General features: G+C 37.8%; 1 protein-coding gene across 5 annotated transcripts in view; it reads left to right on the forward strand.

Annotated features, from left to right (window-relative positions):
* The window catches only part of ZNF451 (zinc finger protein 451), a 126,885-nt gene that overhangs the window by 93,674 nt on the left and 5,819 nt on the right, over positions 1–27,392 (forward strand). Inside the window, exons 14-16 of one of the 5 annotated variants that reach the window (XM_049894850.1) lie at positions 5,413–5,481; positions 8,120–8,174; positions 8,663–9,361. The exons of 1 other annotated variant lie outside the window; for it this stretch is intronic. In XM_049894850.1, coding sequence (XP_049750807.1) covers positions 5,413–5,481; positions 8,120–8,174; position 8,663 — 125 coding nt within the window. In that variant the 3' untranslated portion in view covers positions 8,664–9,361. Of the gene's footprint in view, positions 1–5,412; positions 9,399–27,392 lie in introns of those variants that run through there. 3 more of the 5 variants (XM_049894840.1, XM_049894831.1, XM_049894859.1) reach the window with 3 other exon arrangements.

The raw sequence follows: 27,392 nt of genomic DNA on the forward strand, positions 1-27,392 counted from the left end.
TTTCCAACATATTTGGAGCCGCATTTTGATTCAAAACCCATTCTGTAGAATTTTTCTCTAATCACTAGTTATAGTGGATCTAATTCACTTCAGCAAAGTTACAAATCATTAGTCTACTAGCCTACGTGTGCTGTTTAAAGCAGGGTAATGATGACAAGATTATAAAGGAAAATAAACTCTATTTTTGTCATGGCTTAGTATGACAGATGATATCTTCTTCCTATTCTATAATTTTTGTTTCCATCCATTTGCTTTTTCTGTCTTTGGCTTCTTTTTTGTTAACCTCTCTTTCTGTCCCTCTTTTGTTATCCCTTCCCCAGTCCTTAAAAACATCTACTTAATATTCTGTAAAATACTTAATTATTTGTCTTTGACACCCTAAACTGACTCTTTTTTCTTTTTCTTATGCTGCCGCTTTTGGGAGCATTTCTTTTACAATTTAAAATATGAAACCTGTTGTGGATTTGCCTCTATTTCAATTCTATTTGGAATGAGAACTACATATTAGTAGGTCTGCATAGCTATATAAGCGCTGGTGGTGTAATATAGAAGGTTATTGTTATCTGCGGATTATGCCCTTCTGAATGCCTCTTTAGCTCTAGATTTCCTTTTTATTATTATTATCATTCATTCGTATTTGGTGCTCTTTTGAACTTACTGCTCTTTGGAGCACATGTATATATTTTTCCTAAATTTTTGTGAAATGGCAGAGATCTTGCAGCACATAAAGAAGAGTGTGGGCTTTGGTTCAAATGCTGACTTGCTTATTAACTGTGATTTCAGGCAAGTTACTTAAATTTTTCTGAGCCTCATTTTCCATGTCTATAATGTTAGAAGAATTATAAGAATTAATAATGTATATAAAGTGTCCAGAACACTATATAAAGTACTGTAGATACTCAGTAAATAGTAACTATTTTTGTTATTACTGCCATAAAAAGAAAATGTGATTCCCAGTCACTACATATAAAAGTAATGAAAATAATTAAATTGGCCAAAGAAGTATAGGGATTTTAAATCAAGGTATTTTGTATTTAATCTTGATTTAAGGACCTAATGAAGTATATAATGCTTTTTTATAACTCTAAAATTCAAAAAATAAGTTACAGTGAAGCACTGTATTTTCAAATTCAGTTCCTAAGACAAAATTTTTTCTTCACGGAAGACTGAAAGGTGTCAGACTGCTTGGTAGTGAACTTTATAAGAAGAAAATCAAAGAACAATCACTTTCTTGAATAACTATTGCATCACCTTTCCTAACAAATGGCTTTGTGAGTAGTAGAGTAATACTTTGTATTGTAATTGAGAAAATCTCTCATTGTGCACGAAGACTAATTCATTATTGAACCTTTCGGTAATTTTGGTTTCAACAATGTCAGGATAACTCTGTTCATCTAGTTTAGTGTGGTGTTCCTATCTTCAGATTTGACAGCCAGATAGTCTCTTATGGCAGTATGGTTTTAGACCTTTTACTGTGTGTGTGTGGAGGGAAGGTGTGCGGGGGTGGGGAGGGTGGTTGGTTAATGTACCTCTTTGAGAATCTAATGAAAGCTTTATGTACTCTCTTTCCCCCAAAGTAAACTTGTACATACAATTTTATATACAATTTCAGGGGATTTGTGGTCTCAAGGCTCCTAGTTACAGACAGACAGAGCCCTCTTGTCTTTAGGATATAATTGAAGTTCATGCTGTAAGTAAGGAGCCCTGGTAGTGCAATGGCTAAGCACTCTGCTATTAACCAAAATGTCACAGGTTTGAACCCACCAGCTCTTCTGTGGGAGAAAAGACCTGGCAATCTGTTCCCATAAAAATTACGACCTAGGAAACCTTATGGGGTAGTTCTACTCTGTCATAGAGGGTCGCTGAGTCAGAATTGACCCCACAGCACACAACAACAATACTGTAAGAAACATAGAATTACCTCTTACATCTAGCATGAGTTTTTAGGCAGTCTTGTGATTTTCAGGTTTTTAAAATCACTATAGCATAGACAAATGATGTAAGTTAGAGCCTCCTTCTGACTTTTCAGAAATTTACCATTAAAGGCAGTCCCCAGGTTATGAACGAGATCCGTTCCTGAGTGTCTTTCAGAATTTGTAGATAAGTTGGAACAGGTGCATACGGTTCTTATTTAGCCTTACTTCAGTGCAAAAAAAGGCTGGAAGCCTTTTCAGTAATTTAAAAGGTGCAGGATGCAGCAAGTAAAGGTGATTGTGATGAAGAATTTATTGTGAGTAGAGGTTGGTTCAGTCATTTCAAAGTAAGGGCAAGTTTATATAATATTAAAGGGCAAATACGAGTTGTCCATAACTTGGATGTTAGGAACGTTTGTAACCCGGGGACTGCCTTACTAGGGGCCAGAAAGTAGTTATCAGCCTGGAGCTTCTGTATAAGCAGGAAGAATCTCTTAAATACTGTCATGAGCATGGTGTCAGTCTTTGCTGATTTTTCAAAGTTAATTTAATGTATGTTCAGGAGATACTTATTTCAGTATAAAAATAGAGATATTCAGAGTTGCTGGTTCTATATATGAATGTCCAGTTGTTTGGCCATAGGGTATTACCTTTTTCTTGATGATAAGGAGACAGGTAAATAGCTTTACTACTGATACATTTTTAGGTTTCTGACTTGGTTAGAGTAAATCAGTTATTCGTTGTAGGTAGACCAAGTGAGAGTTTTGATTGTGTCATGGTTTCTGCCCTATAAATCCTCTTTCCTACTAAGCATGAGGGTGCTGACACCAACATTTTGATTACAGCTATGATAGGCATATAAATTTCGGTAGTGATATTTTATGTATCTATTAACCTGTCCTTAAGTGATGCCTTTAACCCCCTTATCCTTCTTCATCAATTCTATTTTATTCTGCATTCATTCTCACTAATTTAAAACTTGCCAAGATCCTTTCTAGTAGGCCTAATCGGAAGAGCTAGATAGACTTTGTCTTCTTTTAGGCCTGCTAACGTTTTTCTAACAAACGTGAGTTCATTCTAACTCAAGCCTCATGATTTAGAGATTCAGGTATAACATCACTTATGTGTTCAGTTTTAAAGAAGAAAGAACTCAACTTTATTGAGGACCTGCCACTCAATATGTGCCAGCCACCATGCCAGCTGTTTTTTATGTTTGTGATGTTTAAACATGTTTAAAGAACTTCCTCATGTTATTTTATCCTCTTGGCAATACTACGAGGTAGGATGTTTTCTATTACCCCATTTTATAGATGAGGAAGCGGAGATCCAGAAAGGTTAAATAATCTACCTATGACCATACAGTAAGTGCTTTTCTCCTTGTCAGTGTTGCCTGCTAAGGTTAAAGTTTTTACTGACACAAATACCTGATTTTATGATGTAGAGACATTCATCCATTGCGAGTTATTGGCGCTAACCATGTCCATGTAGAATGAAGGTAATGAGAGATGTTCTGTTGCAGTCTAACAATGCTGAGTTGTGTAAGGCTATCAGATATGAGTGGTTTTGAGTTTTTTTGTTTTAACATTCAGGAAGATGCTTTTTTTTTAAGTCAGAAGATGGGCTGTGCGTTCTTGTACTTAAAAAGCAAGCTGATCTGGTGTTGAACGTAGCCAAGGAAAATGTTTAACACTGCAATTCCATAGGATCTTTAGTCTCATAAGAAACACATGAGTCCCATCATTAGAAGCTGCTCAAAATGTTGCACAAGAACTGTAAGCACAGTAATGAGCTATTTTAGTATAGCAACATGCATTTTCTAAGAAATTCACTAGAAATCCTTGCTTCGTCCCCCTTTCCACAGTGTTAAGTGTTTCAGAATACATAAAAATTAGTATCTTCAGTGTTTTTCTTATTTGAACCAGTGTCAGTTACCTTGACAATGAGATACGATTGCTTCTTTTCTTGAGGCCGTAGAAGTGCATTGTAGTGATGAGCATATGTTGAGTTAAAGGGATCATGCCATCACCATTGTTTATTTACCCTGTATGACATTGTTTCTCAGCTTATTGTAGTACATTCTCCATATGATAAAATAACTATGCTCCTTTTTACCACACTGACAGTGTTTTGCTTTTTTTTTTTTAAATTTTGCCAAGTGTTAGATTACATACCTGAGCTACACTTCTTGATTGCTGAATTTCTGAGTTACTATTTTCCACTGTTTCATGGTGACCTTTGTTGCTAATATAAAAAATTTTGTGGGCTCTTAGAAATCTGTTTATATAATAGAACTTGACCATACCTAATTAGTTGAAGAACAGGACATACTTGGTTTGATTTATGTAGGGTTTTCTTTTAAAAAGGAGTCCCTGGCTGGCGCAGATGATTAAATGATCAGCCACTAACTGAAAGTTTGGCAGTTTTAACTCACTCAGAGGTGCCGTGGAAGAAAGGCCTGGTGGTCTATTTCCAAAAGGTCATGGCCATTAAAAACCCTGTGGAATGCAATTCTACTCTGAAGCACATGGGAATGCCATGAGTTGGAATTGGCTTGATGGCAACTGGTTTTTGTTTTTTTCTCCTTTTAAAAATAGTTTTGTATGTTTAGTTGTTTATAGTTCTTAAGTAAATTAAACATCTTCCTTGCAATTTTATGTAAAGTATTAGTTTACCTAGAATATTTCTTAGATAATGAAAGGGTAAACTTGAGGATAGGCTGTTATGAATTAGTGAATTCAAACTGAAAAATTTTTCTGTACTTCAAGATCTTTTTCTTGAAATGGAACACTTAATAGGCTATTTGTTTCGTGGCCTAGGACTTCATTGTATCCATTTGATTATGGCTTCACTTTGGAATGGGGGGAGGCATTAAGAATCATACTAATTACTCAGATTTTTTAAACCATCTCAAATACTGAACATAATAATAGTTCACCCTTGCTGTGAAAGTGTAGCTGATGGAGGAGCATTATACCCTATCAAATAGACATTGTATAAAATAATTGTTGAACTTAGTTCTAAAAGCCTAGCTGCCTATTGTTTCCTCAGCTTGTCAATGAGACTGTGGTTGGTTCTTTTTGGCACCGTCCTAAAAATCTATGTGATACGTACCTGTGATATACAAAAGGAGCCCTGGTGGTGCAGTGGTTAAGTTCTCAGCTGCTAACTGAGAGGTCGGTGGTTTAAACCCACCAGCCTCTCTGAGCGAGAAAGATGTGGCAGCCTAGTTCCGTAGAGATTACAGTTGGAAATCCTATGGGGCAGTTCTACTCTATCTTACATGCTCTGCGTCAGACTTGACAGCAGTCAATTTGGTTTGGGTTTAGGATTATCTGGTAAGCATTAAAAAAAAAAAAAAAAGTGGTATAATACTGATTAATTGTAACCAGTAAGTTTGGATATGGGAGAAGACATTGAAAATAATAGTTTGAGACTACATAAATTATAGTACAATTACTTTTTCAGAAATTTATTTGCATTTACTGATTCTGCCTTACAGAATCTGACAGTGATGATAACCTGGGTATAAAAAGTACTTCAATAGGAGAAGAATTCAAATCCACAGAAGGTAACCTAATGGGATCAATCCTTTACTTCTTTGTTGTATGTGTATTTTTTTTTTTCTTTTTGCTTGTCCCCATCCCACCCCTTCATGCACCCTATTTCCTCCTACCCCTAAAAAAGAATCTTTTTACTCACTTTAGAGGATGGTTTGCATTTCCTCTTTAAATTATTCAGGGAATGCTAGTTTAGGAGGCTAGAACGGGGGTCAGCCAGTTATGGCCCTTGAATCAAATTTAGCCTACTCTCTGGATTTGTAACGAAAGTTTTATTGGACATAACCATACTCTTTTATGTAAGTATTGACTATATGGTTGCCTTCATAGTACAACAGCAAGGTTGAATAGTTGTGACACAGACCATAGGCCCCCTCAAAGCCTAAAATAACTACTTCTGGCCTTTTACAGAAAAAAAAGTTGGTTGAACATTGGGCTAGGAGGAAATTTTGGTCTTCTGATTTTTGCTTATTTTGGTATATGGAGCAAAGAACTTTCAAGAGTGTTAAAAGATATGCAGTAGAAAAGCATGTATACCTAAATATTTATGGACTGTTTCTGTAAATCAGAATTCTTTTTCTTAAAGGAAAAGCTATTTCTTTCCTTAGGTTAAAGAGAACTTTTTGTGTCACTTGGCATCAAATCATTTACTAGTTGTATTACTATTTGTGTTATATAACTATTCTTTACTTTGGTTTTCCATAACAGGCTGTGCTTCTTAATAATTATGGGGGAAAATGAAATAATGGATTTAAAAAAATACTTTGAGCTTCGCTTGAAGAAGTTGAAACTATCATATTAGCATCCTTGACATTAAAGGACAAGAATTATAGTAGTGATCTTAATGTACACCCCAGTGTAGCATTTGTTGTTAGTTGAGGGTGGGAATGTAGAGGTTAGGAAGTAGAGAATCAAATGTGGGTTAAGCATACATGAACAATGGCCCAGTTGATTGGTTTTCTGTGCATTTGCTTGTTCTCTCATATAGTACAATTAGTTTGACTAAGAGCATATGAGGGCTTTGTGTATTTAGGAGTTTGGGAATTTGAGTCTGGCACTGAAATTGTATTTGATGAAGTGGGGCACTCTAATCTTTTTTATAGCCAAGATTCATTGGTTAACAAAGTTGGCAGTAAATCTACAGTCTAATTGGAAGCAAGCTTTTTGACCAACTTGTTTTCCCAACATGGTCTTTCAAGGTCCAGCTCAATGCTTAGCAGCCACATAATGATGAGTTAAAAAAATGAGAAAACTGTTGTGAATTTTAAACAAAAACTGCCAGCTAAGTTGTTTATCACAGCTGCTAAGTGATAAACACTGTTGAACAGCTAAGTAGTTCAGACTGCCACTCCATGACTAATCCCATGGAAAATGCCAGGCAAAATTATAGCTTTTAAATAACTGTACTTTGGAAGCCTTCACACTTTTGGTCCCCTAGCTAACCCAGGAAATCTGAGATGTGTATTACTGGTTATAGACCAGAATTTCTGACATGTTATTATCTATGTAATGTGTTTTATGATTTGGAGATTGGAAGGAATTTTTACATTTTTTGTGATTCTTTGGTTTGGAAAAAGAATCATTGTTAATGGTTTCAAGCAAAGATACTTTAAACTTTAGTATAATTTTCAAGAAATATTAAAGGGGAACACGTGCATGTTCACGCTTGTGTGTGTGTTTTCTTGTTTCCTAATTCATGCTGATAAAATAAGTATGACAAGCACACAGTGTTCCATGTAAGGTAAAGAAAAATGGTCTCATTTGACATTCTTCTTATATCCTTCCTTTTCCCTTCCTCTTCACCCAAGAAGAACTTGCTCAAATGTCCTCTCTTAGGTTTTACCGTATGGCATTGTCATTTTGTAGGCAGTTTTGTAAGGTTGGTACTTTTCTTAGATTTCCCTTCTTTAGACATAGTTAACCATTGCCTCCTCTAGGCACCTCACCCTCTGTCCCTATACCCCTCTCCCCAGAATTAATCTATGTGGTTACCCTACCACATTGATTTAAAATATTTTTGTCTACTTTTGGACTGTGAGCTCCTTGAGAAGTGGATTATTTTATTTATCTTTATTTCAGTGGCAGCTAGTACAGTGCTTGGCAGTAAGTGATTGTTTTTTGAACAAATAAACTTATGTTAGAGCCACCGGGACTCATCTCTCTATAGCTGGGCAAGAGAAGTTTAGAAAGAGGCTAGTTGGCTGGGTGTATTAATATTGGATGATTTTGTTGCACTAAGGAAGCAAGGTAATGTTCCAGTTCAGGCCTGATAGACATTCAAAAAGGTTTAAATAACTGCTTTAAAAGATTTCTTCATTCATTCAATTTTTCTTTTCTAGGTCTATTTCTCCTACTCTTTTCTCTCAGACCTAGAAAAGAAAAATAGAGACAGACTTCCCACAAGTATCTTTACCATTATGAGCCCTCTAGGATATGGTCTCTAAAGACCTAACTGTGTTGCATTTTTTGATTTGAGGAAAAATGAACATATCCCTTTGTGTTATTTACCCATTGAGTTGAAAGTGGTTAATTTTGACATAGGTCAAGTTAATAATAGGTACCTTTTATGAAGCACCTAGGAACTTTGATGTATTATTTCTTTTACTTTCACAACTACTTTGTGAGTTATGTATTTTCTTCATTTTATAGGGGAAGAAACTGAGGCTCAGAGAGAATCAGTAACTTTCTCAAAGCAACACAGCTAGTAAGTGACAGAGCCAGGATTCAAACCTGGAAAATAGTGTTGGACTGTAATAAGGTGACCATATAATTTCTTATTCAAATGTTTTTGAGACAGAAAGGGGCACTATTAGTGCCAGAATAACAGGAGTAAAATGGAACTGACTGGAGCAAACTGGGATGTATGGTCACTTAATGCATAAAGCCCATGTCATTTCATCACATAGTGCAACCGATCATGCATGTACACCCTTGTGTCCTCTCAACTCTGATAGGTTTCTCACCCTCTGTCCCTACACCCCTCTCCCCAGAATTAATCTATGTGATTACTGAAAGCAACTGAGCAATTTTTCTAAGGATCATCTCAAAACAGTTGTTGCCAATCAAAGGACTTCAAGAACCAAGAAGCACCATTGATTACCCTATTTTCCTTGCATCCGCATGGCCTCACAGGTCATTTCTTATACAAACTTATCATTGTGATTAGATCCTTAAATAAAATATTTCTGACAGGCTGTGGTGAAGAGGAGAGGGACTCCTGGACTCTGAGAAAGAAGTTTAGCCGTTCTGCTTTAACCAAAGAGTCTCACAACCAATAGTTCATAATTAATTAATTAACTAATAAACCAATCAAACAATCTTAGTTCAGAGGTAGGTATTTTTTCAGTTTCTATTATGATTCCTTCTTTGATTAAAGTTATTTAGAAGTATGGTTTTTAGATTTACAGCATACTTAAAAAATTTTTTTTATTTACTACCAACTAGTGAAGTGCCATGGTAGTTAAGCGTTCGACTCCTGACTAAAAGCTCAGCAGTTTGAATCCACCAGCCACCCTTGAAAACCCTATGGGGCCGTTCTACTCTGTTCTGTAGGGTTGCTATGAGTTGGAATCAACTTGACGGCAGTGGGTCTGGTTTTGGCACCAACTTAATTGCTTTGTAGTCAGAGAACATAACCTCTATTCTTTGTGAGATATCCTGTATGGTTCAGTATGTGTTCATTTTTTTTTTGTATAAATGTTCCATGTATGTTCTCTAATTTTTGATGCTCACGGTCTGTAGACAAGTTTGCTCATTGTGCAATTCTGTACCTTTATTAATTTATTGTCTAATCTATGAGTAATTATGAGAGATATGTTAAAACCTACTATGATGGTAAATTTATCAGTTTCTTCCTGCACTTACTAGCTTCATATGTTTGGAGGTTGTATTATTAGATGCATACATATAAGCTTCCAATTATTTTATTTTTATCTGAACCTTTTACCATTATGTGGTGACCCTCATTACCTATGATAATGCTTTTTTAAGTTATGATGTCTATATCTGATATTGGGGATACACTGGCTTTGCTTTGGTTCGTACTAGGTATATTTTTCTCCACTACCTTTTAAAATTGACCCTTTCTTATACCCTTAGGTTTTAGATACGTCTTTAGTTAATATTATGTATTGGGTTTTTCTGATGAGTTAATACAAGATTGACTTTATTTCTTTCTTTAATATTTCATAAAATTCACTAGTGAAACTATTGTCCTGAGGTAATCTTTAAGCCTTCAACCAGAAATATCCCCTGAAGTCGTCTTAAAACCGAGCAATAGCTGAGCTTAACCAGTAACAAAGGTCTGCCTTGAGCATTATGCTCTTTTAAGAACTATCTGTATGGGATCAAATTGACAATAGCCAACTCGAAAGGTTAGATAGGCACCTTAAGGGGCAGTGTGTTTATGTTAATGAAGGAAGAACAACTTAGAAAAGGAGGGTGAGAATGATTGCAAACTTAAAGAATGTAATCATGTCATTAGATTGTACTTGTAGAAACTGTTGAATTGGTGTATGTTTTGCTCAATAACAACAAAAATAAATAAAATTTAGAAAAGAAAAAAAATTCACCAGTGAAACCATCTGGGCCTGGAGTTTTCTTTGTGGAATTTTTTTTGATTAATTCATTTTCTTTAATAGATACAGAGATATTCAGATTTTCAGTTTCATCTTTTATCAGTTTGGGTGAATTCTATTTTTCAAGAAAATGATCCATTTTACCTAAACTGTCTGTCAGTATAAAGTTGTTCATAATAGTATTCCATTATTATATTTTTTATTTCTGTAGAGTCTGTGGTGGAATCCCGTCATTTATTCCTATTTAGTGTTTTGTTTCCTCTCTGTCTTGATCATTCCAGCTATGGGTTTATCTATTTACTTGATCTTTTTAAAGGAATGAACTTTTTAAAAGTTTGATAGTTTTTTTCTACTATTTGTCTGTTTTCAGTTCCATTCATTTCTGCTCTTTAGTATTTCTTCCTTTCCACCATGGATTTAATTTGCACATTTTTTTCAACTTCTGAAGATGGATGCTTAGACTGTTGACTTAAAACTTTTCTTGTTTTCTAACAGAAACATTTATGCTATATATTTCCCTCTAAGCTAGGGTCAGGGAGCTCTGGTGGTACAATGGTTAGGCACTCAGTTGCTTACTGAAAGATTTGGTCGTTCGAACTCACCCAGCTGCCCCGTGGGAGAAAGACCTGGGAATCTGCTTCTGTAAAGATTACAGCCAAGAAAACCCTGTGGCGCAGTTCACTCTGTCCCGTAGGGTTACTCTGAGTCAGAATCAACTTAACAGCACCTAACAAGCTAGGGTTGGCAAGCTTTTTCTCTAAAGCAAAAAGAAAACTAAGCTAAACCCATTGCTATCCAGTTGATTCTGACTCATAGTGATCCTATAGGACAGGGTAGAACTGCCCGATGGGGTTTCCAAGGTTGTAATCTTTACGGAAACAGACTACCACATCTTTCAACGGTGGAGGGCTGGTGGGTTCAAACTGCCGACCTTTAGGTTAGCAGCTGAGCACTCAACCATAAGGCCACTAGGGCTCCTTTTGGAAAAGCACCAGATAATAAATATTTTAGGCTTTGTGGGCCCTGTGATCTTTGTTATGGTTACTCAACTTTGTTGTTGTAGCATGAAAACAGCCTCAGACAATACGTAAATGAATGAGTTTGCATGTGTTCCTAATTCGAAAATTCTATTTTCAAAAACTCAGTGGGCTGGATTTGGCCCACAGGCTGTAGTTTGCTGACCCTTGCTCTAAGCACTACTTTTGTCCCACACATTTCACATTTTGTATTTTCATTATCAGTCATTTCAAATATTTTCTGATTTTCCTTATATTTTTTTCTTTGGCCCATTGACCCTTTAGGAATGTATTGTTTCATTTCCATTTAAATATCTTATTGTTATTCATTTATAATTTAATTGTGATGTGGTAAGAGAACATACTCTAAATTTCTGTCTTTTGAAATTTGTTGAGACTTATTTTATGGCCCAGCCATTGATCTGTCTTGGTGAACATTCAGTGCGTGCTTGAAAATAATGTATTTTCTTTATTTATTGGGTAAAATTTTCCATAAATGTCAGTTAGGTCAAATGATATAATACCATCAGATCTTCTTTATCCTTACTTATCCTTTTTTGTCTGGTATCAATGAAGAATATCTCTTACTGCAAGAGCAGATAAACTCTGTACCACTGGTGGATTTTTATACTTTTATATCTTGAAGTTGTGTTCCATTGAATATATATTTCTGATGTACTTTTCCTATTGAACTGACCCTTTTATCGTTATGAAATGTTCTTTATCTCTGATAATACTGTTTATCATGGACTCTACTTTGGTGTTAATGTAGCCACTCCAGCTTTCTTTTTTTTTTAAATGATTTTTATTGTGCTTTAAGTGAAAGTTTATAAATCAAGTCAGTCTCTCACACAAAAACCCATATACAACTTGCTACATACTCCCAATTACTTCCCCCCCGCCATGAGACAGCCCGCTCCCTCCTTCCACCCTCTCTTTTTGTGACCATTTTGCCAGCTTCTAAGCCCCTCTACCCTCGCATCTTCCCTCCAGGCAGGAGATGTCAACATTGTCTCAAGTGTCCACCCAAACCAAGTAGCTAACGCCTCACCAGCATCCCTCTCCAACCCATTGTCCAGTCCAATCCATGTCTGGTGAGCTGGCTTCAGGCATGATTCCTATAGTGGGCCAACAGAAGTCTGGGGGCCGTGATCACCAGGGTCCTTCCAGTCTCAGTCAGACCATTAAGTCTGGTCTTTTTATGAGAATTTGGGGTCTGCATCCCACTGTTCTCCTGCTCCCTCAGGGGTTCTATGGTGTGTTCCCTGTCAGGGCAGTCATCACTTGTGGCCGGGCACCATCTAGTTCTTCTGGTCTCAGGATGATGTAGCCTCTGGTTCATGTAGTCCTTTCCACTCCAGCTTTTTTATGCTTAATGTTTGCAGTATCTTTTTCCATCCTTTTATTTCAGGTCTATTTGTGTCTTTTTTTAAATTGTGCTTTAAGTGAAAGTTTACAGCTCAAGTTAATTTCTCATACAAAAATTTGTACACACATCATTATATGACCCTAGTTGGTCTCTCTATAATATGACAGTACATTCTTCCTTTCCACACTGGATTTTCTGTTTATTCACCCAGCTCCTGTCCCTTTCTGTCTTTTCCTCACGCCTCTGGACAGGAGCTGCCCACATAGTCTCATGGCTCTACTTGAACTAAGAAGCACACTCTTCATGACTATGATTTTATGTCTTATAGTCCAGTCAAATCTTTGTCTGAAGAGTTGGCTTCAGGAGTGGTTTTAGTTTTGGGTTAACAGAGAGCCCAGGGGCCTTGTCTTCCAGGGATCCCCCAGTCTCAGTCAGACTGCTAAATCTGGTCTTTTTACTAGAATTTGAGCTCTGCACCCCATTTTTCTCCTGCTGTCAAGGACTCTTTGTTATGTTCCCTTTCAGGACGGTCATTGGTGTTAGCTATGCACCATCTAGTTTTTCTGGTCTCAGGCTGATAGAGTCTGCTTTATGTGGTCCTTTCTGTCTCTTGAGCTCATATTTTCCTTGTGTCTTTGGTATTCTTCATTCTCCTTTGCTCCAGGTGGGTTGGGACCAATTGATGCATCTTAGATGGCCGCTTGCAAGCATTTCAGACCCCAGATGCCACTCACCAAAGTAGGATCCAAAACATGTTCTTAATAAACTTTGTTATACCAATTGACCTAGGTGTCTGCTGAAACCATGGTCCCCAGACCCCTATATTTGTGACTTTGTTTATTGAAAGTGTATCTCTTAGAGATACAATATGGATGGGTCTTTTTTATTTAGTCTAACATCTCTACTTTTTAATTGGACCATTTAATTGAGTAACATTTAATGTAATTACTTATGGTTGGAGTCAGGCTACCTTTTTTTTCCTTTGTCTCCTCTCTTTTGCTTCTTAGTTACTCCTTTCTTGTCCTCTTGGATTATTTTAATATTTTTATTTTATTAAACTTACTGTATTTATTCAGTATTTTGATTTATTGTCTTTTTAGCTCTACCTCTCTTTGCATTGTTTTTTTAATAATTTTTATTGTGCTTTAAGTGAAAGTTTACAAATCAAGTCAGTCTCTCACACAAAAACTTATATACACCTTGCTGCACACTCCCAATTACTCTCCCCCTAACGAGACTACCCGCTCTCTCCCTCTACTCTCTCTTTTCGTGTCCATTTTGCTAGCTTCTAACCCCTTCCACCCTCTCATCTCCCCTCTAGGCAGGATATGCCAACATAGTCTCAAGTGTCCACCTAATCCTAGAAGCTCACTCCTCACCAGCATTCCTCTCCAACCCATCGTCCAGTCCAATCCATGTTTGGAGAGTTGGCTTCGGGAATGGTTCTTGGCCTGGGCCAACAGAAGGTCTGGAGTCCATGCCACCAGGGTCCTTCTAGTCTCAGACCATTAAGTTTGGTCTTATGAGAATTTGGGGTCTGCATCCCACTGCTCTCCTGCTCCCTCAGGGGTTCTGTGTCATGTTCCCTGTCAGGGCAGTCATTGGTTGTAGCCGGGCACCATCTAGTTCTTCTGGTCTCAGGATGATGTAGTCTCTGGCTCATGTGGTGCTTTCTGTCTCTTGAGCTTGTAATTGCCCTGTGCCCTTGTTCTTCATTCTCCTTTGATCCAGGTGGGTTGAGACCAATTTGATGCATCTTAGATGGCTGCTTGCTAGCATTTAAGACCCCAGACGCCACTCTTCAAAGTGGGATGCAGAATGTTTTCTTAATATTTTATTATGCCAATTGACTTAGATGTCCCCTGAAACCATGGTCCCCAAACCCCTGCCCCTGCTACACTGTTCTTTGAAGCATTCAGTTTATTCAGGAAACTTCTTTGCTTTTGGTTAGTCCAATTGTGCTGACCTCCCCTGTATTGTGTGCTGTCTTTCCCTTCACCTAAAGTAGTTCTTATCTACTATCTAATTAGTGAGTACCCTTCTCCCACTATCCCTCCCTCCCCCCTCTCGAAACCACAAAAGAATGTTTTCTTCTCAGTTTAAACTATTTCTCAAGTTCTTACAATAGTGGTCTTATACAATATTTGTCCTTTTGCAGCTGACTAATGTCACTCAGCATAATGCCTTCCAGGATCCTCCAGGTTATGAAATGTTTCACAGATTCCTCACTGTTCTTTACCGATGCGTAGTATTCCATTGTGTGAATATACCACAATTTATTTATCCATTCATCCGTCGATGGGCGCCTTGGTTGCTTCCATCTCTTTGCTATTGTAAACAGTGCTGCAACGAACATGGGTATGCATATATCTGTTTGCGTAAAGGCTCTTATTTCTCTAGGATATATTCCAAGGAGTGGGATTGCTGGATCCTATGGTAGTTCTATTTCTAGCTTTTTAAGGAAGTGCCAAATCGATTTCCAAAGTGGTTGCACCATTTGACATCCCACCAGCCGTATAGAAGTGTTCCAATCTCTCCATAGCTTCTCCAACATTTATTATTGTGTGTTTTTTGGATTAATGCCAGCCTCGTTGGAGTGAGATGAAATCTCATTGTAGCTTTGATCTGCATTTTTCTAATGGCTAATGATTGTGAACATTTCCTCATGTATCTGTTAGCTTCCTGAATGTCTTCTTTAGTGAAGTGTCTATTCATATCTTTTGCCCATTTTGTAATTGGGTTATTTGTCTTTTTGCAGTTGAGTTTTTGCACTATCATGCAGATTTTAGAGATCAGGTGCTGATCAGAAATGTCATAGCTAAAAACTTTTTCCCAGTCTGTAGGTAGTCTTTTTACTCTTTTGGTGGTCTTTAGATGAGCATAAGTGTTTTCTTTTTAGGAGCTCCCAGTTATCTAGTTTTTCTTCTACGTTCTTTATAATGTTTTCTATACTGTTTATGCCATGTATTAGGGTTCCTAACGTTGTCCCTATTTTTTCTTCCATGATCTTTCTCGTTTTAGATTTTATATTTAGGTCTTTGATCCACTTTGAGTTAGTTTTTGTGCATGGAGTGAGGTATGGGTCTTGTTTCATTTTTTTTGCAAATGGATATCCAGTTACGCCAGCACCATTTGTTAAAAAGACTGTCTTTTCCCCATTTAACTGTTTCGGGGCCTTTGTCAACTATCAACTGCTCATATGTGGATGGATTTATGTCTGGATTCTCAATTCTGTTCCATTGGTCCATGTATCTGTTGTTGTACCAGTACCAGGCTGTTGAGACTACTGTGGCGGGGTGATAGGTTCTAAAATCAGGTAAAGTAAGGCCTCCCACTTTGTTGTTCTTTTTCAGTAATGGCTTATTTATCCGGGGCCTCTTTCCCTTTCACATGAAGTTGGTGATTTGTTTCTCCGTCTCATTAAAGAATGTTGTTGGGATTTGGATTGGAATTGCATTAAATGTATAGATTGCTTTTGGTAGAACAGACATTTTTATAATGTTAAGTCTTCCTATCCACGAGCAAGGTATGTTTTCCCACTTCTGTAAGTCTCTTTTGGTTTCTTGCAGAAGTGTACTGTAGTTTTCTTTGTATAAGTCTTTTACAACTCTGGTAAGATTTTTCCTAAGTATTTTATCTTCTTGGGGGCTACTGTAAATGGCATTGATTTGGTGATCTCCTCTTCTATGTTCTTTTTATTGGTGTAGAGGAATCCAACTGATTTTTGTTCTCTTTACTTTGTTTTCATGGTTGTTTTAAAGATTGCATTAAAATTTTTTTTTTTACTTTTTACAGTAGAATCAGTATACCTCACGTTATCTAAAATGTAGAAACTCTCCAACATTATAGGTTAGTTTATGTACTAGCCCCAGTTCTTCATGCTATATTTGTCTACATGTTACAAATCCTACAAGACAATTTTTTTTAAACAGTCCTGTGAAATTTAAAGAAAGACGAAAATATATAGATTTTTATATTTACCCACATAGTTACCATTTGCAGTCGTATTCTTTTCAGTAGATTAGAGTTTCTGCCTGGTGTCATTTCTCTTCAGCCTGAAGAACTTCCTTTTTATTTTTTGTAATTCATTTTTGCTGGTGATGAATTTTCTGTTTTCGTTTATCTGCAAATGTTATTTCCCCCATTTTTTAAAAATAATATTTTATTGTGTTTTAGGCGAACATTTACAAAGCAAATTAGGTCCCCCTTTAACTATTTTTATACAAATCATTTGACACCATTGGTTACAATTTTTACAGTGTGTTGGCATTCTTATTATTTCTATTCTGTTCTGTTTCCATTCCCTGCCCTGCTTTCTCATCTTTGTTTTTGGGTAACTGTTGTCCGTTTTGTCTCATATAGTTAATTGTTTAAGGGAATACATTACTCACAGGTGATAGATACTGTTTATTTTATAAGGCAATCTATTATTTGGCTGAAAGGTGACCTGCAGAAATAACTTCAATTCCAAATTCAAAGAGTATCTTAGGACAGTAGTCTCAGGGGTTCCACTAGTCTCTATCAGTCCAGTAGGTCTGGCCTTTTTTAGGAATTTGAGTTTTGTTCTATATTTTTCCACCATTCTATCTGGGACCTTCTTTTGTGTCACTTGTCAGAATGGCTGGTAGTGGTAGCCAGGTACCATCCAATTCTGGTCTCAGGTTTGAAAAGGTTGTGGTTCATGTGGGCTGTTAGTTCCGTGGACTCATTTCTTCTTTGAACCTTTGATTTCCTTCGTTCTCTTTTGCTCCAGACAAGTAAAGACCCAGAGTTGTATCTTAGATGACCACTTGCAAGTTTCTAAGACCCCAGATGCTACTCACCAAACGTGGATGTAGAATATTATCTTTGTGAACTGTGTTATGCTAGTTGACTAAGTTGTCCCCCAAGACTATGATCATAAGCCTTCTGACCCAATGAACAAATTCCGCAAGTACTTTGGATATGTCTAGGAAGCCTCTGTAACTATGCCCGCTATGTGTTTCGTCAGGTATGTGGATATATGTGCAGCACGCACAAATGTGTTTATACATACGCTTACAGATACGCCTGTACATGCACATGTATTTCCTCGCATATGCCTTCCTAGACATGTATATGCATCCACATCTACCTACATAAATATACACGATGTTTGGTTGTTTTTACTGTTGTTACAAAATTGTATATGTTACAGCATTTGCCGAAATTGTTCCTTTCTTTTGTGTACTTCTTAGTGTCTTTATTTACCTTGGTCAGGTTGTGCTGATCTCACCCATTTTTGGGATTGCCTTTCCCATCAGCAGCAGTAACAAGTGTTTACTATCTAGAAGGTGATTCCCCCTCCCTCTCCCTCCTATCCCTGGTAGCCATTAAAGAACTTTGCTTTCTGCATGTATATCCATTCTTGACTTTTTATAATAATGGGACAATACAATATTTGCCTTTTAGTGATTGACTTATTTCACTCAGCATAATGACCTCCAGATTCATCTGTGGGATGTTTTGTGGACTCCTTATTATTCTTTATAGTTGTATCATTTTCCATCTTCATGCTATTGTGAATAATGCTACAGTGAACATAGATGTGCATATGTCTATTCGTGTTACTGCTCTTCTGTCTCTCAGACATACACGTACGAGTGGGATTGCTGGATCATAAGATATTTCTAGCTTTTTTTAGGAAGCACCGTACTGTTTTCCACAGTGGTTGTACCATTTTACAGTATCACCAGCCATGTTTAAGAGTTCCAGTCCCTACTCCCACAACCTTGCCAGCATTTGTTTTGTTTTTTTGATGATTGCTATTTTTGCAGGGGTGAGATGTTATTTCATTTTAGTTTTGATTTGCGTTTCTGTAATGGCTTATGATCGAGTGCATCTTTTCATGTATTTTCAGCTGCCTGAATGTTCTCTTTGGTGAAATGTCTGTTCATGTCTTTTGCCCATTTTTTGATTGGATTATTCTTTTGTTGTTGAGCTGTTGAAGTTTTGTATATATTTTAGAGATTAGAACCTTATCAGATATGTCATGTGCAAAGATTTTTTCCAGTCTGTAGGTTCTCTTTGGTAAAGACTTTTGATGAGCATAAGCATTTACTTTTTAGGAGGTCCCAGTTATCTAATTTATCTTGTATCATTCATGCATTTTTAGTTTGCTTGAGAGACCATGCCAAAAATTAGGCCCCCTAGTTTTGACCATATGTTGTCTTCCAGGAACTTTAAAGTTTTAGCTTTAATATTTAGATCTTTGATCCCTTTTGAGTTAGTTTTTATGTGTGGTGTTGAGGTATGGATCCTGATTCATTTTTCTGCATATGAATATCCAGCTTTGCCAGCACCATTTGTTAAAGAGAATGTTTCTTCCCCATTGAATAGACTTTGACCCTTTGTCAAAGATCAGCTGCCCCCCATTGTTGTTGTCAGGCATCGTCGAGTCGGTTCTGACTCATTCCAACCCTATAGGACAGGATGGAACTGCCCCATAGGGTTTCCAAAGAGCAGCTGGTGGATTCCAACTGATGACCTTTTGGTTAGCAGCTGAGCTCTTAACCACAGTACCACCAGGGCTCACAGCTGCCCATAGATGGATGGATTTACTTCTGGGTTCTCAATTCTGTTCCTTTGGTCTATGTATCTTTCATTGAACCTGTTCTAGGCTGTTTTGATTACCGTGGCTGTATAGTAAGTTTTGAGATCGGTAAGTGTGAGTCTTCCTACTTTGTTCTTCAGTATTGCTGTAGCTACTCAGGGCCTCTTTCCTTTTCATTTACAGTTGGAGATGAATTTTTCCATTTCACTTAAGAATGTTGTTGGGATTTGGTTTGGGATTGTATTATATCTATAGATCACTTTTGGTAGTATTGACAATTTCACAGTGTTAAATGTTCCAGTTCATGACCATGGAATGTTTTCCTATTTATGTAGATCTCTTTTAGTTTCTTGCAGCAGTGTTTTATAGCTTTCCTTGTATAAGTCTTTTATGTCCCTGGTTAGGTTTATTCCTAGGTATTTTATCTTTTGGGGGCTATTGTAAATGGTATTAATTTCTTGGTTTCTTTTTCAGAATCCTCCTTGTTAGTGTAGAGTAACCTAACTGATTTTTGTGTGTTGATCTTGTACCCCGCCACTTTGCTGAATCCTTCTATTAGCTCCAGTAACTTTCTTTTGCAGTCTCTGAGATTTTCTATGTACAGGATCATGTCATGTGCAAATGGATAGTTTTACTTCTTTCTTTCCAGTTTGTTGTTGTTGTTGTTAGGTGCCGTCAAGTGGGTTCCGACTCATAGTGACCCCATGTACCACAGAACGAAACACTGCCCAGTCCTGCTCCATGCTCACAATCATTGTTATGCTTGACTCCATTGTTACAGCCACTGTGTCAACCAAATCATTTGGGTCTTCCTCTTTTCTGCTGACTCTGTACTTTACCAAGCATGATGTCCTTCTCTAGGCACTGATCCCTCCTGACATGTCCAAAGTATATAAGACGCAGTCTTGCTATCCTTGCTTCTAAGGAGCATTCTGGTTGTACTTCTTCCAAGACAGATTTTTTCATTCTTTTGGCAGTCCATGGTATATTCAATATTCTTGGCCAACACCACAATTCAAAGACGTCAATTCTTCTTTGGTCTTCCTTATTCATTGTCCAGCTTTTGCATGCATGTGAGACGATTGAAAACAATGGCTTGGGTTCAGGGTCACCTTAGTCTTCAAGGTGACATCTTTGCTTTAAACACTTTAAAGAGGTCCTTTGCGCAAATTTGCCCAATGCAATGTGTCTTGATTTCTTGACTGCCACTTCCATGGCTGTTGATTGTGGATCCAAGTAAAATGAAATCCTTGACAACTTCAATCTTTTCTCCATTTGTCATGATGTTGCTTATTGGTACAGTTGTGAGGATTTTTGTTTTCTTTATGTAGAAGTGTAATCCATACTGAAGGCTGTGGTCTTTGATCTTCATCAGTAAGTGCTTCAACTGCTCTTCATTTGCAGCAAGCAAGGTTGTGTCATCTATGTAACACAGGTTGTTAATGAGCCTTCCTCCAATCCTTATGCCCCGTTCTTCATATAGGCCAGCTTCTCCAATTATTTGCTCAGCATACAGACTGAATAAGTAAGGTGGAAGGATAGAACCCTGATGCACACCTTTCCTGACATTAAACCACACAGTATCCCCTTGTTCTGTCTGAACAACTGCCTCTTGATCTATGTAAAGGTTCCTCATGAGCACAATTAAGTGTTCTGGAATTTCCATTCTTTGCAATGTTATCCATAGTTTGTTATGATCCACACAATGCAGTGCTTCTGCATAGTCAGTAAGACACAGGTAAACATCCTTCTGGTATTCTCTGCTTTCAGCCAGCATCCATCTGACATCAGCAGTGCTATCCCTGGTTCCACATCCTCTTCTGAATCTGGCCTGAATTTCTGGGAGTTCCCTGTTGGTATACTGCTGTAGCCACTTTTGAATGATCTTCAGCAAAATTTTGCTCGCATGTGATATTAACGATATTCTTCGATAATTTCCGCATTTGGTCAGATCACCTTTCTTAGGAATAGGTATAAATATGAATCTCTTCCAGTCTATTGGCCAGGTAGCTGTCTTCCAAATTTCTTGGCATAGACAAGTTAGCACTTCCAGCCTTGCATCCATTTGTTGAAACATCTCAATTGATATTCCGTCAATTCCTGGAGCCTTGTTTTTTGCCAGTGCTTTCGGTGCAGCTTGGACTTCTTTCTTCAGTACCATCAGTTCCTGATCATATGCTGCCTATTGAAATGGTTGAACATTGACCAAGTGTTTTTGGTATAATGACTCTGTGTATTCCCTCCATCTTCTTTTGATGTTTCTGTGTGATTTAATATTTTCCCCCATAGAATCCTTCAGTATTGCAACTCGAGGCTTGAATTTTTTCCTCAGTTCTTTCAGCTTGAGAAATGCTGAGCATGTTCTTCCCTTTTGGTTTTCTATGTCCAGCTCTTTGCACAGATCATTAAATACTTTGTCTTCTCAAGCTGCCCTTTGAAATCTTCAGTTCTTTTACTTCATCATTTGTTCCGTTTGCTTTAGCTGCCCAATGTTCAAGAGCAAGTTTCAGAGTGTCTTTTGACATCCATTTTGGTCTATTCTTTCTTTCCTGTCTTTTTAATTACCACTTGCTTTCTTCACGTATAATGTCCTTGATGTCATTCCACAACTTGTCTGGTCTTCAGTCATTAGTGTTCAGCGTGTCAAATCTATTCTTGAGGTGGTCTCTAAATTCAGGTTTGATATAGTCAAGGTCATACTTTGGCTCTCCTGGACTTGTTCTAATTTTCTTCAGTTTCAGGTTGAATTTGCATGTGAATAATTGATGGTCCAATCCACAGTCGGCCCCTGGCTTTGTTCTGACTGATAATATTGAGCTTTTCCATCATCTCTTTCCATAGATGTAGTCGATTTGATTGCTGTGTATTCCGTCTGATGAGGTTCGTGTGTATAGTCGCTGTTTATATTGGTGAAAAGTATATTTGCTGTGAAGAAGTCATTGGTCTTGCAAAATTCTTTCATGTGATCTCCAGCATAGTTTCTGTCACCAAGGCCATATTTTCCAACCTCTGATCCTTCTTTTTTGTTTTCAGTTTTTACATTCCAATCACCAGTAATTATCAGTGCATCAAATTGGTTTCCAATTTGGGTACCCTTTATTTCCCTTTCTTGCCTTTTTGCTCTAGCTAGGACTTCCAGTACTATATTGAATAAGGGTGGTAATAAAGGGCATCATTGCCTCGTTCTTGTTCTCAAGGGGAATGCTCTGAATCTTTCTCCATTGAGAATAGTGTTGTCTGTTGGTTTTGCATGTATGCCCTTAATTATGTTGAGGGATTTCCCTTCTATTCCTATTTTGCTGAGAGTTTTTATCAGGAAGGGTGTTGGATTTTACCAAGTGCCTTTTCTGCATCAATTGAGATGATCATGTGATTCTTTTCCTTTGTTTTATTTATGTGGTGAATTATGTTGATTCATTTTCTAATGTTGAGTCATCCTTGCATCCCTGGTATGAATCCCACTTGGTCATGATGTATTATTTTTTTGATAGCTGTTAAGTTCTGTTGGCTAGAATTTTGTTGAGAATTTTTTGTCTATTCCTGAGGGATATTGGTCTGTAATTTTCTCTTTTTGTGGTGTCTCTGCCTGGCTTTGGTATCAGGGTTAAGCTGGCTTCATAGAATGTACTAAAAGCATTCCTTCCTTTTCTATGTTCTGGAATAGTTTGAGGGGAGTTGGTGTCAGCTGTTCTCTGAATATTTGGTAGAATTCTCTAGTGAAGCCGTCTGGGCTGCAGCTTTTTTGTTGTTTTGAATTTTTTATGACAGCTTCAATTTCTTTTGTTATGGGCCTTTTCAGATTTTCTGCTTATACTTGCATTATCTTAGGTAGGTAGTATAGGTAGAAATTTGTTCTAGGTTTTCAGAATTATTAGAGTATAATTTTTCATAATTATGATTCTGTCTCAGTTGATTCTGTTGTAATGTCACCCATCCCATTTCTTATTTTGGTTATTTATATCTTCTCATTTTTTTCTTTGTCAATTTGACCGGTGGTTTGTTAATTTTATTGATCCTTTCAAAGACCAACTGCTAGTCTTGTTGATTCTATTGTTTTTCTGTTTCATTTATTTCTGCTCTGACCTTTATTGTTTCCTTTTTTCTGGTAACTGTGGACATCTTTTGCTGCTCCTTTTCTTTTTGTTTGAGTTGTAGCATTAAGCTATTGATTTGGGCCCATTCCTCTTTTCTGACATATACTTTTATTGCTATAAATTCTCCTCTAAGTACTGCTTTTGCAGTCCCCAAAGTTTTGGTATGTTGTAATTTCATTCTCAGAATTTTTTAAATTTCACCTTTACTTTCATATATTTCCCAATGGCATTTAAATAAGGCGTTACCAGTTTCCATGTATTTATTTTTTTTCCTTATTCTTTCTGTTTTTGATTTCTGATTTTATAATGTTGTGATCAAAGAAGAGGCTTTTCATTATCTTGATTTTTTTAATTTATTGAGATTGCTGTGTGGCCTAAAATATGGTCTGTTCTAGATAATGATTTATGTTCACTGGAGAGGAATGTGTACTGTGCTGCTCTTAGGTGGTGTATTCTATATATATCTATGAGGTCAAGTTGGTTGGTTGTGTCATTTAAATCTTCTGTATCTCTGTTGATTTTCTTTCTAGTTGTTTTGTTCGTCATTAAAAGTGATATGCTGAAGTCCCCTACTGTTATTGTAGAACTGTCTCTTTTTTCAATTCTGTTAGAGTTTTTTTAATGTCTTTTGGAGCTCTGTCATTGGGTGCGTAAATATTTATTATGGTTATGTCCTCTTGATGGATTGACCCTTTAATCGTTATATAATGCCCTTCTTTGTCTCTTATAATGGATTTTTGACTTAAAATCTATTTTATCAGACGTTATTATTGCCACTCCTGCTCTCTTTTGGTTACTGTTTGCTTGATATATTTTTTCCATCCTTTGATTTTTAAGCTATTTATGTATTTGTGTCTAAGAAGTGTCTTTTATAGGCAACATATTGATGGGTTATGTTTTTTTTAAATCCAGTTTGCCACTTTCTGTCTCTTGGCTGGTGCATTTAAACCATTTATATTTAGTGTGCTTGTGAATAGGTATGAATTTACTGCTGCCGTTTTGTTATGCTTCTTTTTTTTTGTGGTGTTTACAGCTTTATTTTTTCTGGTGAGTTTTTTTTTTTTTATCAATTTCCTTTTCTTTTATCGATTTCCTTTTCTTTTTTTGTTGTCTGCATATTGACATCTGTGGTCCTGTTTTCAGTTTTGCACGTTTATTTTACTTTTGAGAATTCTTTATCTGGGTTGGTATCTGGTGATGGTGTCGTGTGTCTTAATTTCAGGTTGTTGTCCGATGTTGGTTCTCTGTACAAACGACTCCTTTCAATATTTCTTATAAGGTTCGCCTGGTTTTTTAAATTCCCTTAATTTCCAGTTATCTGGGAATGTCCTAGTTTTGCCATTGTATTAAAAGACAGTTTTGCTGGATATGTGATTTTTGGTTGGCAGTTCTTTTCTTTTGGGGTTTTAGGTACGTCATCCCATAACCTTCTTGTCTACATGGTTTCTGCCGAGAAATCAGTGCTTAGTCTTATTGGTGCCCCTTTGTAGGTGATATTTTGTTTTTCACGAGCTGCTCTCAGAATTCTTTGTTTGTCTTTGGTTTTGGAAAGTTCCATTATGATATGCCTTGGTGACTTTTGAGGTCTATCCTGTGTGGTGTTTGTTGAACTTCTTGGATGAAAACCTTCTCATCTTTCATGATACTGGGGGAAGTTTTCTGCCACTATATCTTCAAAAATTCTCTATTTTTTTTTTTCTCTTGTTCTGGAATTCCTATTACTTGTAATTATTCCTCTTGGTAGTGTCCGACGTAACTCTTAAGCTTTCTTCATTTTTTTTCTGATCATCAAACAAATTAGTATCAAGAAATTTGTCCTGTATTTTGCTGATTTTTTTTCTTGCATTGATTTATCTATTTCTGATATTTTATTATTCATCTTCTGGATTTCTAGTTGTTTTTGTATGGTTTCTAATTGACCGTTTTGTTAATTTTTTGTCTTATATTTTCCCGAATTCTTCTAGGGTTTCGTCTGTGTTTTCCTTGATCTCTTTAGGTATCCCGTATATACATCTTTTGAATTCCTTGTCAGTTAGTTCTGTTACCATTTCTTTCTCAGGAAGGTTTTCTGCTCCTTTATTTTTGTCACTTGTTTGAACCATCTATCTTGTTTCTTCATATGATTTGTTATTGTCTACTATCTCTGAGGCATTAAGATGTTTGTTTATATATTTTTGAATTGATTATAGGTATGCTTGTTTTGTGCTGATTTTTAAATTTGTTTTGACATATCTGGAGATTTGTTTCTTCTCTTTAGAGTGTCCTTCTTCCTTTGTATTATTTTAATGGTCTTTGTTCTGTGGTTCTGGTCTGTATGTATCTTCGGTGGTGGCTCTTGCCTGGGCATGATTTCTTCTCACTAGTGGGTACGGCGAGTCTCACACACATGCAAGTCCTCCATGTTTAGGCTCATATGTCTTCCCTTGCTGGACTGAATGAAGGTGGAAGAACAGGTTCTTTCCCTGATATTGGGTGACAAGTGTTGCGTGGTCAGGTCTCTCCACAGCCTTTGTGGGACCGGGTAGGTGTTAGCAGTTAGTGTGTTCTCTGGAGGTCAGGGCAGGATGCCTCTGTATCTGTGTGAGGGAGTGCTACCCAAATGGACGGGGTGGGCCCACTGTTAATCCACAGTTTGGTGTCTCAGTAGGTGGGAGGGCACCAAGGGGTTTCAGTGCAAGTGCAGAAGACCCACAGGAACTGTTTGGGTATGGGATGTGAGACACTGCAGCCAGGCAGATGTTGGATGAGGGTACTAGAATCTCCAACTCATTATTTGCCAGAGGTGCAGATGGACCCTGTTAGGATGTGACTAGCTTTGATGATGAGGTTTTATGTCTGTCTGGTGTGTCACTGGGGTATGGGTGCAGGGAGCGTTTTCGCTGGTCACTAGGTCGAGGGCTGTGTGTGCATACCACCAGTTGCTGGGTGGTTGGGGTGAAGTTGCACAGGTTACCAGGTGGGTCGTGGGGGAAGTTGCACTGCTGGTCACCGGGTAAGCAGTGGGCATGGGGGAGATGGAGGTCTTGTGCTTCTAGTTGGTAGTCTGGTGGCGGAAGTGCACACCAGCAATCGCCAGGTGGGTAGGCTGGCTTAGGGGTGGGCAGAGTGGGCATGGGGCTCCACCCCAGGAAGGGATGGTGGGTGTGGCCAGGCTTGCACACAGAAGTGGGAGTCACTTGTGCTTCGTGGAGGAGGTGGTGGGTGTGGCTGGGCTTTGCATGCCTTGACTTCTTCTGCTTGCACCTAAAGGTATATGCTAATGCAGATGACAGGTGAGGTGACTGTTTGCACTGGGCCAGTTCGGGAGATTGGTCTCTAGTTGTTAATTCTTTGGGTTGACTTTTTGCTGGATGGCTTCCATATAAATGGCCAGGTGCCTCCACCAACAAGCAGTCCCTGTACTAATTCTTAGCTCCCTCCTTTCTTGCACTCACCAGAGGTACCGGAGCTCGCATCTGCCCATCTGTTCTTCCCCTTTAAAAAAAAAAAAAAAATTTACTCACCCATAAATGTGCAATCCCTGTGTACAGTTTCTCCTTCTCTAAGGCTCTGATGACTCAGTCTGTTTCATTTGCTCTAGACACACCTCCCTGTGGTTCTCTGGTTTCAAAGCTATGCAAATCCCATGCTTGCCCACTTCAAGGGTGCCCTGTCCATGGCTGTATCCTGCCCACCTCGTTTCTTTCCTGGATTGTTTGCCCAGAATTTCTGCCACCAAATGTGCTCTTTTTGTGGCTGCTTTTCTGGGTTCCTCACTCCCAGTCATTGATAGTGTCCCAAAATGGTCACACTGCCCCATGCTGGCTGGCGGTGCGTGATTGATCCACAAATCTGTTTTCCTGCTGGCCTCGTTCTGTCTGACCTCTAATTGGTGCTCAGCCTGTTTCTTGAATACTCTGATGATCTGGAATCTGAGGTCTTTTTTTGTATCTGTTTTACCTAGTTACTTCAGTTTTTGTTGTCAGGGGGTCATTACAGTATATGTTTCTAAGGTGCCATATTGACCGGAACCTCCCTATCTTAGTCATCTAGTGCTGCTATAACAAATACCACAAGTGGATGGCTTTAACAAAGAGAAATTTATTCTCTCACAGTCTAGTAGGCTGGAAGTCCAAATTCAGGGCGTCAGCTCCAAGGAAAGGCTTTTTCTGTCTATCCACTTTGGAGGAAGGTCGTTATCATCAATCTTACCCTGGTCAAGGAGCTTCTCAGCCCAGGGACCCCAGGTCCAAAGAAGGCACTATCCTCCTAGCTTTTGTTTCGTGGTGGTATGAGGTCCCCCCTTACTCTGCTCC

This window comes from Elephas maximus, chromosome 1, assembly GCF_024166365.1.
Source record: "Elephas maximus indicus isolate mEleMax1 chromosome 1, mEleMax1 primary haplotype, whole genome shotgun sequence".
Lineage (NCBI taxonomy): Eukaryota > Metazoa > Chordata > Mammalia > Proboscidea > Elephantidae > Elephas > Elephas maximus.